At 55.3% G+C, this 14,065-nt stretch overlaps 1 protein-coding gene across 7 annotated transcripts in view; it reads right to left on the reverse strand.

The window, feature by feature from the left end:
* Positions 1 to 1,131: 1,131 nt before the first annotated feature.
* Piezo (piezo type mechanosensitive ion channel component) overlaps positions 1,132 to 14,065 on the reverse strand; it is a gene marked incomplete in the record, with an annotated part of 141,676 nt that continues 128,742 nt past the window's right edge. For all 7 annotated transcript variants that reach the window (XM_037238926.1, XM_037238924.1, XM_037238923.1 and 4 more), the window contains 4 exon segments: positions 1,132 to 2,621; positions 4,524 to 4,644; positions 7,620 to 7,744; positions 8,973 to 9,092. In XM_037238926.1, coding sequence (XP_037094821.1) covers positions 2,478 to 2,621; positions 4,524 to 4,644; positions 7,620 to 7,744; positions 8,973 to 9,092 — 510 coding nt within the window.

Consider the following 14,065-nt stretch of genomic DNA (forward strand, 5'->3'; position numbering starts at 1 on the left):
AAAACGCCAACAAACGGTTTCTCTCATGATTTGGCCCATTTCCTCCCAAAGTTATGGGAAGGCTAGCGCACAACTTGGGTCTGAAGCCCCCCCCCCCCCCCCCACCATCTGAAAAACTACATCCCTTTTTGTGTCCGTTGACATTTGTCGGCCTTTGCTGCAAGGATCTCGCTACAAGCAAAAAAAAAAACTATGCCAGTATTCAGCCTGGAGACAAGAAGTTTAGCTCGCTGCCAAGTCAAGGGCATTTGTTGGCGATGAATGCCTGCCAGTAGACACGCGAAATCCTGCATTTTCAGGTGCATGCGTCTACATGCCGGCAAACTGTTTACTAGTTTCTTAAGGCCACCATGGGCTACCCGACTTTCGTACCTAGTAAGGTAGTAAGCACCTGATCCTTTCCGTGGAAGCGTAGTCTATTTTAGACGTTACTTCGCAGACCAAACATGCTGCGAGAAGTGTTTGGGTACCTTCTAATCACGGTTGCACCGCACGATTCCGAGTAATCCTGCGCCTCTTTGAGTTGACATTATTCCAGCTGATGGTTGATAGCCCCGACGGTACAGGGAGTGGAGATGGCCCTGTTTCTCCAAGAAAAGCGGGTAACGCCACTCCCCGTTCAGGAGCAGCCCCCTCCCCCATACCCCCCCGCACGATGCTCGGATCTGCGTTCAAGTGGCGCTTCTCACGCCAACCTTGGCATTTGTCGCAGCACCAAGTAAGTTGCCGAGGATTAGTTAAGACAATGCTGGACCGGCCTGTCCCTCTTTTAGAGCACCTGGACCGTTACGTGATATACGGGTACCATGAGCGGGTTTACGGTCCGTACAGCGCGGTGTTCACTAGCCACCACTGTCAGAGCACGAGGAGTCGGGCATCGGCCGACCCGCGGCGAGGTCTCCTCCCCTGCCGCAGCGAGGCATTCTCGCTCGTCTCGGCGCCTCGGCGGCCGACGCGAGCCGCCGGCTGGCAGCTCCCTGTCGGAGCGGGGCGGCGCCTCGCCGGCCGGGCACGTGGCCCCGGCCGTCAGCCGCGTCCGGCGCGGCCGCTGCGGCAGCGGGCCGCGCTTGTCACCGCCGCCGCCCGGGTCACCGGCCCGAGCGGCGCACGTGTCCCCGACAGCCACGCCGACACGTTGACACCGTGTATTCGACACAGCATATGCAATAAATACGGACAGAGCGGAACTGGCGAGGACGCTAGCGGCACCCGACCTCGGGGATGGGGGCAGCCCACGCTCGCCAGCAGTCTGCGACGCCCGCCGAGTCCCGGCCACCTCGGGTGACTTGGCGCGGTATGGGCGACGCGGCCTCCCTCCGCCAGCCGCTCGCCGTCCGGGACAGGGGTCTGCCACTGCCGCCGCCGGCGGTAGCCGTCAACACACGTACAGACCGGCAGCGTACAGCCGCTGCCACGGCGGGCACGTCACAAGCGGCGCTGGGATCACCCCAGTGCTGCCAGCGGCTTAGAGCAGCCGCCATCCACCACTGAGGGCGTCCTCTGACGCGAGTTTTGTGTGAGGGAGGTGCGCACCGCGCGCCAGTGTCACTCCGGCCTCAGACCTCCGGCTACCCGCTGTCATCAAGCGAGCTCACAACGTCGACTTGCAGACAAAACCTCATCTCTCGTAATGACAAAACGGATGCTGGGTTCTGGTGCCAGGGCATCGACAGCGCTTCTGCATCCCATCGGACCACAAGTTCAGGAATCCGGTGAAAGACAACATAACGCGAACATCATACGAACACTACAGACATTGTATAATCAAATCATAGATAGCAGGCTAACACAACATTTTAACAGCGTTTTTTCCCTTAACACACCCAGTGCGGGCCAAGGTCTGTCACCGCCTTCTTCGACAGATCAAAAGAAACATTGACAAGAATCGCCGTAAAACCAGCACAGACAAGAAAAGGCAGCAGTTCAATTTTTCGCGACAAAAAGCTCGTCTATCAAACGCAAAGACAGGAGTTTAACGGGCTACAGCTCCTCACAAAACCCGAACTGATACCGGCGCCGCGGGACTTGACTCCTCCCCACTCATCACCTGCTCAAAACACGGCTCCGAATCACTAAAAAAGGCGGCCAGCAACACTGGCGAGGTCTGGGCTGGCATCCCTGGCCCGCGGGCTGCCACCGGTCGCGGACAGGCCGCGGTCGGCCGGGCCCGTCGGCCACTGTACGGCCGGCCCTGCCGGCGCTCCGCACAGCCCAGGCCGGTCGGGCCGCTTGGAGAGTCGATGGCCGGCTGGCGGGTCGGGCGCGCCCGAGTACGGCGAGTCGGCTCCGGGCAGGCGCCGCTGCCCCAGCCCGCACTGACGGGACGGCGGCCGCATGGCGCTTGTGCCGCCGTCAGACGGTCACGCAGGCACACGACCTCACGCGACGTCACACGTCACGCGCGTGAGTCGCGCGACTCGGCTTGGGGTTAGGTGTCCCCAAAACATCGCACCATACGTCCGCCCGTCCGGCGTCCGCTACTGGCTGTTGTCTTCTCTCGGTGGCTCGGTGTATTTGATCATCATTTCGGGTGATCGGTAGAGGAAGATTAGCTTGGCGAACAACTCCTCTTCTAGAGCCAGGTTGCCTCGCTCTCGAACGAGATAAATGTCTTCGCATATCTGAAAAAGCAAGCACGGTAAATGGCTCACCGTCCACGGCGTCAGCTTGATGACGCAAACATTTACGGCATACCGAAATATTAGACTCCTGCGGAAATACGTAATTTGTAAATGATGGCACATTTCGGGATTTTGTCCCTTCGAACCTGATAAGGACGAATATCCGGTTACGAAGAGCCATGTGTCGCATCGCAACTTTGTCCGCACAAGCTTTTGCAACGTAGAAGTCTAAACAGTAAAACTTTCGTCCGTAGACTCTTTCTTCGCCTGAAAACTTCTACACGCAGCACTTTTATCGTGTTGGAGTTATGTCGCCTAAACATTGTGCCCTTGGAAGTTTTGCCGTGTAAGATTCGGTGCCCACAGTTTTGTTCTGTAGGCGTAAAGTCGTGTGGGCGTGTTGTCCGCGCCCGTGTTTCGTGTCACAGTAATGTCGCCTAGTTGTGTACGGGTCGTGCCGGACGGGGGTTTTGTCTGCAGGACCAGTAGCGTGAAATGTCTGCCAGTGGCCGGTCTGTACGTTGCGAGTTGGACGTGGAGCCCGTGGACGTGGAGCCGGATCGATCAGTGTTGGATTGGACAGATGATTTGTAGACGGCGCATTTTCCGGGCGCCGATCGGTTGATCTCAAGCCTTTAGCGACCGTCTGAATATTACGCATAAAGGAGGAGGGGCTTTGATGGAGAGCTACTGAAGCGTAACCAGAGAGACGGGGTAGATAGGGCAATGTTACGCGCAAGTGTAGTTACAAATCATGCTGGTCTTTTCAATGTGCTCAACCAATAAAGCCGACTTCCAACGACTTTCTCTCGTGGCAAGCAAAACACCCTTCTTTGTTGTGCAATTCTAGCTCAATTGGGGGCTAAACGCTCAACATACCAGGGGAGGGGGGGGGGGGGGCTAGCGTAACCAATTCGTTACCAGGGGCTGAGAATGTCTCAAGGTGACTTATCGATTGCCCCTTATCCCCTTCGATTGCCGAAATATGAAATATGTCCTGGAAAGCGCCCCAAAACGGCGGGTTCATGGTGTGAGACGAATAACGGTGTTTGTGTGGGCGTAGGCGTAGTAGGTGTGGGCGTAGTAGGTGCAGCTGAACCTGTAGTAGGTGTAGGCGTTTGAACTTTCAGTTGTGCCCTTCACGGGATTATAAACATTTGCTTAGTAGAAACACCATGGATATTTAATGTAGCATTCGTAGCAGTAGTATTATATTAGTTGTAGCAGCTCCTTCACTACATTATGGACATCTGGATCACTTTGAAAACGGCGGATAAAAATTGTAATACTGAGGTGTCTTTCACTGGATTATGGGCATCTGCCCGCTGAGTCCAACATCCATCACGGCATGTTTCACTCAGTCCGGCATATTACTTTCGTGCAATCTACACCATCAGAGGCTCGTCTGCGTTCGCCTGACATTATCGTTTGGCCTGGTAAGCCCCGCCCGACGTTCCCAGCCCACCCACCTCTCTCACCGCCCATTTGCAAAAATGACGACTGTTTAACATGGATTTGTCGCACTACAGCCGTTGAAAATCAATTCCTGCGGAGTTCTTCACGACCCTCTGCAGCCAACAGAAGCTTTGGATCTGATTTAGTCGGGTTCGCCGGCACTCAAGGGGTGTTCCTTTGCTGTCTGTTGTGTCTGACGGTGATCTGTGCACGTGCGATCATCTGTTGATTTAAGGTGCATTCTCTGCTAGTGAAGACGCGCCTAACCAGGCCCGCAACCAGCGGGTAGCGTTCGATCCCGAGCTGCACTCCGATCCGTACCCGATGGCGGACATGCTCAGATATGTGCAACACTGGTCATGTTCATGGGAACAGGTTCTGCAAGCCGGTTGCAGCGAGAGGGTGCCGAGACGCCCACTAGCACAGTACTCGTCCGGGCACACAGACCTGGAGAATGCGGTCCACGTAAGGCAGCTCGTCGAACATGATGTGGAAGGAGATGTCGACGAAAGGCGTGCGACACAGTCTCCCGATGACCAGGACGAAGGTGGTGTAGGAGCCGATGATGCTGTAAGAGACGAAAAAGACGGTGACTGGTGAGCACGTGGCCCTCGGCGACCCGCCCACGCCGTCCCACGCGTGGCCGGCTGCGACCAGGCCTGCTGTACCGTCTGCACGTGCTGCCGCCGCGACGCGACGCCCGCCCACCCGGCTGCTGCGCACGGCACGGCCGGCCTTGCGGCCCGCTGTGACGTCACCGTCGGTGACGCGCCGCCGCCTGCGTCAGAGCCGGCCGGCCAGCGAGTCGTACCGGTCGCGGCCCGGAGCGGTGACGCTCCGGCGCGCCGGGCGCCGCTCGGCCGGCCGGCTGACCCCGGCCCAATCTCCGCAGCACGTTATCAGGCTGAGTAGCGGCTGCGGCGAACAGCCGGCTTGTCGGCTATGGCTGTGCCAAAAATAGACGCGGACGTCCCGATGCTATGCACGGCGATGTCATTGTGACGGCATGCAGCCAACGCCGATGCGACGCTTTAATGAAGCCAGGTGACGCCGTATAGAAATCGTTAATGCAGCACACATCCGACAACGAGCTCGTATGCAAGATCAACCCCATCCCAGAGTCGCCAGTAGCTGGAGGCTAAATATAACTTGCCAGACCTGTGTATGGACGGCTTTGCAGCCCCGCAGGATGCTAAGACATGTCTCAGTGCATAAACACTCCCATGTTTATCTGAGGGTTGACCTCCAATGTCTATTTTTAGAACGAGCCGGTCCATTACACGTCGCAGTACACAATGCCAGTGTGTAAGATGTCGTACTTGGCCAGGTGACGTCACACGAGCATTGTGGCTGCGACACACGGTCGGCAAGGAGGCCATGTGCGCGACAGAGCGTTCCAACTCCGTTGCGATTTATGAGAGGCTAAATTTAGCCCGCCAGACAACTGTTTGTGTGGTATCGCGTCCCTGGGAGATGCTATACGTGGCCCAGTTTTATAAACACCGGTACATCTATCGATATGTTTAGCTCCAGCGTCTATATTTAGAAAGAGCCGAGTCACTTGGTCAGTAATGGAGAACACGCTTGCATAACTGAATCCAGATGGCTTGGGTCCGTCAGCCCACACGTGAGCGGGAGGATTTCTCGGCAAGTGTACGCTCAAGTTAGAGTACGGGTAGCTGGGGGAGACTTACGCCCAGCGATGTTCCGGTAAAACAGGATATGAGCCCGTTTCTTCTTAACATTACGCATAGATGCAGAGATCGAAACTAAGACCGAATTTAAGTGTATATACAAATATATATATATATATAAAATTACCATACACATATACAAATTTGCTAAACACAGCGTGAATATCATACAAGCATGCTGTGCAAACATGCTCTTCGCAATGCTCTTGGAGGCGTTTTCGTGTGTAGACGCTCTGGCAAGTGCTGGATGCCCACTTTCAGTAGACTTTGCGAGGTACTAATCAAGCCGTGTGTTTCCTTTACTTCAGTATGACACTGCGCAGTGTTCTTTGGAACAGTGTTGTACACTGAGTATTTTAACCAGCGGATTTTTTACCGGATGCCCACATTCGCCTTGATGCAGGGAAATATTTGAGTTTTGTGTTTGTTTCGTTGACTCCGTTAGACCAGTTCGTTGCGCTTTGCATTGAAACCTTACGTGTGTAAACGAATCGGAAATCACACGCAATTCATTTCGGCCATAGCCTTTCGTGAAAAACCATCACCTATACGTCGTTTTTCAACAAACCTTTTCTGCAAAACATAGCTATACTGAGCCACAGCATCGGTAACAGCGCAATAAGACCTTCAGAAAATAAAAGCCGGACTGTGTTTAACCAAGAGACAGCTACCTGTTCACCTCACATGATAGCATATGACGGTCATATCTGCCAGCGCTCACATCTGAAGTCCATTCTACAGGTCACCAAGGGCGATAGTTCTCTTAACCTCCCTGTGAAAGACACTCTTAAATTCTCCCATTCTCCGTCATGCACTGCCAATACGCCAGTGTCGGTGTGTACGGTTCCATGTTCTACGGTGAGGACTGCCTGATGAGTATTTGGAGATGAATTCGGTTGCCAGGCAGCCCTATTCCGATGCTATGGGACTGATTCCATTTCCAGTGTTGTATATTCCCTGAGCCCTCCAAAAGCCAACGACTGGCGACGAACAGTCGGCAAGAGCGCACGGTATCTAAAACGCGAGCGACCCGCGCACGTCATACTGCTGCTGAATGTCTCACACACTTTTCGACAGCTATCGCCGCGGCTTTTTTCTGCTCTCTCCCGTCCGGTAAAGCTGACCAGTGTACAGAAGAGAAACCTTTGGTACTTTCGTTGCATACATGCACGCGTACTACCTCGATGAATTGTTGTCAAATTTATAAACGGTAAGGAGTGGTATATAGGCCGCAGCTTTCATATATGCTTCAATAATGGTTGGGGTCTTCTAACAAGCATTTAGGCCTTGATCATGATGTGAATCGCATCTAAGCAAGCATTTAGGCCTTGAGCATGACGTGCAACGGGACACGCAACCTGCAAGCATTTTTACACGCCACGGGGAAGATAAGATTCGGCGCTTTGATCGGTGTGCTGGGTTAGGCGCCGGACGGAAGGGGGGGAGGGGCCCGGGTGTGGGCCGAGTTGCGGCCCCTGTCCGGAGTGAGGGGTGGACACTGGCGGGTGGGGGGAGGGAGGGGCAGAGGGTGCGGCCTCGTTTGACAGGCGGACGGAGGGGCGGCCCACGGTGTGCTGTCGCTCGAGCTGTCGCCACAGCCGCCTGGGACGTCACCAGCCGTCACCAGCCGTGTCACGGCGCCCGTCACCAGCGTGCTGCACCAGCCGACGGCGACGAAGCAAGGACAAAGGAGCAGGCCCGCACCCGGGTCTCACCGGCCCCACAGCCAGACGGCAACGTCGCTAACTGGAAGCACACACAGACGCCACAGCCGACGGCCGCCACGGCGTGCCGACTCTGCTGACCTGCGCTGACCTTGGTTGGCCTGGCCTGACCTCGGCCGACTCACCCGGCGCCGGTGAAGAAGGTCAGCGTGCTGGGGAAGGAGCGCTGGCTGAAGCAGGCCATGACGAGCAGGCTGCAGGTGGCGTAGGGCAGCCAGTTGTAGAGGCCGTCGCTACAGTCCTCCTGCACCTGTGGCGGACGGCGGAGGGGCGGCAGGGTCACGCTGCTCTCTCGCCTGCCGACCCCGGCCTGGTCACTGGGTCCGGCAGCAGTGCCCGGGTCCGCTCATCTGTCACACTCCCAACTGGCGAAGAGGGCCTGGTGTGTGGCTCCGGTCCTCCAGTATTATTCTTGGATGAACATATTTTTGGCGGCTATTTGATGGCTCCTTGGTCGATAATTGGTCGATAATTACTTGTTCTCGACCGGCGGTTCGGCAACGCTGGCGGCTGACCGCTGGCAGCAAACACCAGCCAAACGTTGACGTCCTCCACGCATCCAACGCTAACACACCAACACCAACGTCGACGCCAACGTCAACTGCGCCACGTTGGCGGGCGGTGCAAACGGCCAAAGGCGGAGCGACGGCTTCACCGTTTGCAGTATATTTTTTGTTGCACCGATCATGTCCCTCTACGAACTTTGACACCTAGCGCGCAGCACGGGACCTACGGGTTGTGCCGCAACGCGGCCAACAAACAGGTTCTTATGTCAGCCATTAACACGAGCACGAGCCACTTACTGCAAGCTGATCCTGAGCCGCGCGGCTCTCCGTTATCTTCACGGCCACTTGTTACTGACCTATGCAGTGACGAGCACCAGGTGTGGAATCATTTTATATGGGCTTAAAGTGATTGTCTTTGCGCGCGCTTTTGTGAGATCAGCCACACGAACGTCTAATTAAACACATCAGTATCCAAAATCCCAGGATTGTCCACTTTGCCAGCAGCATGCGCCTTCAATGGCCGAGGTGACTCAGGCTTCCGGCCTTCCAACTTGCAGCAGCATTTGCCTTTTTGACCACCTACCACTCGAACCATGCCAATAGTGTTGGAAACAGTGTAGGACCACGCTAGATTGGAATCGGGGAATGTGACGAGAGTTCTTTCTGTCGACTGGCAAACAGCCCAAATGCGTTGAGCTGTTGTCTCTCTTTGGCTGACAATCGTCCAAGAGTGATCTCGCTACCCTCGGAGGGGGGGGGGGGGCAGTCGACCCTGCTCGTTCGGTGACCAGCAAGAGTCGGTGGGTGATCTGATCACACGACCCCAGCCCTTGGCCAATTAACACGTAACTTCACGCCACCTCACTCAGCAGCCTCACACCCAACTGCCTCCCACCGGAGAGAGGACGCGGGGGGATGAGTGTACCCCCAGTGACCGGGCCTCACCCGGCGCGGGGGCGGCGGCCGCCTTACCTCCCACCACTCGACCTCAGTCTCGTTGTCGCGCATCAGTGTCAGGTTGAGGGCGCGCCAGCCGGGCTCGGCGTCCGTCGCTGTGGCATCCATCAACTCACTGGCCAGGCCGGCCTTGCCCTGAGGGCACGGGACCGAGGTCAGCTGCCGGTCACGGCCTGGACGCTACACAGTGGACGATCACACCGGTACGGAGCGGCATCCACGCATGGCGTTCAAGGTCGGGCGGTACAGGGCGTTACAGTCGAGCGACACAGGTGCTCACGGTCTAGCGACACAGGGAGCCACGGCCCAACGACACGTGGCGTCGCGGTCGGGCGACATAGGGAAACACGGTCCAACGATACTTGGTGTCACGGTCGGGCGACACGTGGCGTCACGGTCGAGCGATACAGGACGTCACGGTCGAGCGACACAGGGAACCACGGTTCAATGACACGTGGCATCGCGGTCCAGCGATACAGGGTGTTACGGTCGAGCGACACAGGGAACCACGGTCCAGCGACACGTGGCGTCGCGGTCGAGCGATACAGGGTGTCACAGTCGAGCGACACAGGGAACCACGGTTCAATGACACGTGGCGTCGCGGTCGAGCGATACGGGGTGTTACGGCCGAGAGAGACACAGGGAACCACGGTCAAGCGACACGTGGCGTCGCGGTCGAGCGATACAGGATGTCACGGTCGAGCGACACGATGGCGCCGTTAAGTGACAAAGGGTGTCACAGCCGCTCATTTGTCAAAGCGTACGGGGTGGGGTAATCAGAGTGATAGAAGTACCGGATAACGTATCACGTATCTCATGGGGATGGCCAATGGATGGCGGGAACCGGATGAAAAACAGGACTGACACCAGGCCACAACTTACGTAAGCGAAATGCAAAAGTTCATCGCGAAACACCAAACCTTGTACGATAACTCGGGACGTTTGCTACTCAATTCACGTTAAACACAAAAAAGAAGCATGGCCCTTCCACAGGAAAAAGTATGGACGAAGTCTCTATTCCACATGGTGAGATCACATGAACCTGTTATCAGCAAAGGATATAAAGTCAAGCCAATTTGATATTTGTCTTATTCAAGTTTGTTATCATTAATCAAGCTAACCAAGCAACCACAGCGCAAGCCCATCAATGGTTTTACTCGGAATTCCAATGGTATAAAGGTTAAACTGCGCCTCTCGGAAACCTGAGCTACGGGGCTCGATTCCCAGCGACGCCCGCCTTTCCTGCTAGGGTGAGAGGCAGACGCCTACGCAGCATCTCATCGATCAATGCTTCGCATAACTCCCTGCATAACGCACATCATCATACAATTATCATTACCATATATATATACATGTATATATATATATATATATATATATATATATATATATATTCCCTCCATACCACGTGACACTGCTTCACAGAGCGCAGCGGCTTCGTACAAGTCTGCCCTTCTAAAAACACCGCTGGAACGTACCACACATTGCGCTTCTACTTCAGCCAAATCAGAGCCGCACTTTATCAAATAACCCGCGCATCAGCCATCCAACCCTAGCCCCGGCTTCTGCGGGACAGTGACGCGACTGTTGAGAAGCCGCTGCGGGCCGGCTTGAGGCATGCCGCAGGACCGGGGTCGCGCGGCCGGCGCCCACCCCGCTGTGGGCCGGTTTGAGGCCTGCCGCAGGACCGGGGGACGCGGCGCGCGGCCATCCCGCTGCGGGCCGGCTTGAGGCCTGCCGCAGGACCGGGGGACGCGGCGCGCGGCCACCCCGCCGCGCGCCCCAGCTCCGACCTCGCCGGAGATTAGGCCGAGTTCTGAGGAGGTCGCCGACGGTCCGGCGAGCCAGGCACAGCTATCGCGCCATCTCGCCCACGATCGCCTTGTCAACAGATGCAGCAGCCATGCGGCGACTGCTTTTAGCGTTTAATCGCATCCGTGTACCGAAAATAGACGTTTACGCGGAAAGCCGTTCGTGTGCCGAAAATGGCCAGCACACACCGGAACAAAGGGAGGTCCAGCCAATCACCCCAGATACCACATAATCATAGATATATGACCCAGCATATATGCTATATACATAAGAATGTACATATATATATATATATATATATATATATATATATATATAATTATTTTAATGAATTTGCGCATGCTAGCATTCACACCGCCACTCCAGTGTATGCCTGCTTATTCTGCACATTCCACACCCCATTCCGCACAGACACATTACGTAACGCCTATGGTGCCCGCATGTGCCCGCAGGTACACTGTAGCGTGTTCAGCAGGTATATAGGCAGTTCTTTATACGATGTTCGTCTCATACACTCCAACGACGCACAAACAAACTCAGCGACAAATGCACCACTCTGAATTAAGTTGCTCCATCGGCCATGAAATTGTCTCCCTTTGCCGCAAAGCACCCGTCTATTTTGTATTGCTCCAGGTGCCTGGCCCCGAACTCCCTCGGTGTCAACTGTCCACAACCTCCCAGTTTTAACAACATACATCTTTCATAGCAGGATGATGTGGTTGACAACATTCGAAACATCAAGGAATCCAAACAGTATATGCTCAGCGTATAGTCTTAATTTCAATCTCAATCTCTCTCCTCAATGGATCTGCTTCGCAAATGGACAGCTTGCCGCCAAAAGTCTCTCACGGTGATGCATCCGACCTGAAAGTGGTTGATGGTGTCTTGTTGGGTTGCAGAATCAACTATTCTCCTACTACACAAAAACTTCCGCGCGGCTATGATATAGATATATATATATATATATATATATATATATATATATATATATATACCAACAAGAAAGGCTGAGAGCAAGACAATCTGAAGTGATCTAGTTACGTTACTCAATCCATATATCATGGAAAATGCCCCTTCTACACACGCCAGCAAGTTTAAGCAAAGCCCAAAACGCCAAACAGCCAAACAACTTTTGTCTTGAAAATATTATTCCTTTCAAAAGTAAGTGGTCCTATAAAAGCCTCGGGATACTCAGTATAAAACTAGTCATGTAAACAGATATGTATCCATTGCATTGTAAGCAAATCGCCCGGGAAACAGAAGCGCAAGAGGCGCGCGACGACGGGTCGTGGGGCTGGAGAACAGCAAGCATGGGATTAAAAGCCCGCATGGGTCAGAGGCCTGGAACACTCCAAAAGGTAGAGAACCAGTACATCCGATAATGCTACTGAATCATGCAGCAGCACCTAACATGTGGGAAGCAATGGAGAAGACCTGTCGGAGGTGATCCTATACCGATAAGATTCGCGCCGAAACTCTCGCAATAGTGAAACAGCCGGTATAGCTGAAAGTAAATCATGAAAACATGACATGAAACCGCACAAGAGAAACCAAAGCAAGCAGGAGTGCAATGCTCAGACAATCTTTAGAATGCAGATGAATGAGGAAAATTGTCATGAAAAGGAGAACCAAAGCATGAAGCGCTTGATAAAACCATGGACAAGATCCTAAGTCCTAGGAAGTGGCATCATGGAAGCACAAAATATATGAGAGGGGAGTGATGTAGCGGGGGGGGGGGGAGGGGGGAGCCACGAGAAGCGAACCAACCGAGCAAACTATGAAGAGCCGGCCATGCGAGGGAAACACGCGACACATAATTTTGACAGCAGCACCACGGTGCGAGCGACTGTGGAAGCAAATCCTGTGAGAATATTAAAAGGAGGGGGGGGGGGGGGGGGGGCATAGGATCGAGCTATAACAGCAGGAGGAAGGGAAAAGAAAACAATTTGAGAAAGTATGATGTCCATGACCTGCTGCAGAGACCATACTCATGGCAGGCGACCTGCTGCGAGACCTTGTCGCACGGCAGGTGACCTCCTGCGAGACCATGACCCGCTGCAAGACCACGTCCTACGGCAGGTGATCTTCTACGAGACCATATCCCACGGCAGGCGACCTGCTGCGAGACCGTGTCCCACGGCAAGTGACCTGCGGCAGGCGGGAGAGCGTGAGCGGCCCTGCCATGGTGCCGCGGCCCGACTGAGCGCCGCCATCCGTGCAGCAGCTGGCGGTGGAGCGCATGGCCACACGGGGGCTGCTGGGCGCGGGTAAACCAACACGCCGTGCAGCTCCAGGAACTAGCGACGACCGAGCTATTTTTAGTATCTATTTTGGGACCAGCTTAGTGAGGAGAATGCATTACAGCTAAATCTGTTCGCGACACGAATAGTAACAACGTAGGGTACGGTCACAGGACCGCTCAAGAAAAAACAACCGGTTCAGACCGCAGACAAGAATCAGTAGGCTATATTTAGCAGCCCTTAGAAGCCAGCATGAGCGCTGAAAATCCGTCGGTGTGGCACAGCTGGAACCGGTCTTGAAGCCTGTCGTCACAGACAAATATCCCAGGACGGCCGGAGATCGGGCTCACCACAATTGCAGTGAGTCTGGGAAACCACAAGACGCCCAGCCACCTAGAAAGCTCCTGAGCGAAGACGCCGCTGCTGCATGGCAAACAGCTACACCGGGCTGGTGCAATGCACGCCCGAAATCCTGACTGCCAAGTAGACTCGCTTGTTGATGATAGGTGTGTTGATGTAAGCCAAGTTCCATTGGCCCTTCGCATCGTGTCCACTTTGCCCCTCCCCCCCCCCCCGAGCCTCATTTAAACAAATATTTAGAATGCTTGCTTTGCGGGCCATACAATGTCGACCGGAACCTGGCCAGCCCCGGCCAGCTGCTCACCGAACACCACGGAACAACACATCTATAACAGCGTATGGACCACCCTCAACCGCCAGTCCATGGACTAACAACTCCAGGGCGCCGAGGCCGGGGTCTCCGCGCTGCTGGAGGCCGGGGCCTGCGCACTGCCGGAGGCCGGGGCCTCCGCGTTGCTGGAGGCCGGACCCGCCGGTCTCCGGCAGCGCGGCCGCCGTGTCGCGCGGCCGCGCGGCCCACGCGGACCGTGGCCGAGCCGGACGCTCTCGGCTGGCGGCGGGTGCGGCCGCGCGGGGTGGTCAGTGACCCACGCTCTCGACGGCGCACCAGCCAGCGGCTGGCCGGTGGCTCAGTCCTTCGCGTGAGATTGATTCCCCTACGACTCGATTAGTGCGTTTGGGCGTATCACGAGCGCG

The sequence above is a fragment of the Pollicipes pollicipes genome, unplaced genomic scaffold (assembly GCF_011947565.3).
Source record: "Pollicipes pollicipes isolate AB1234 unplaced genomic scaffold, Ppol_2.1 Scaffold_3087;HRSCAF=3621_pilon_pilon_pilon, whole genome shotgun sequence".
NCBI classification, from domain to species: Eukaryota; Metazoa; Arthropoda; class Thecostraca; order Pollicipedomorpha; family Pollicipedidae; genus Pollicipes; species Pollicipes pollicipes.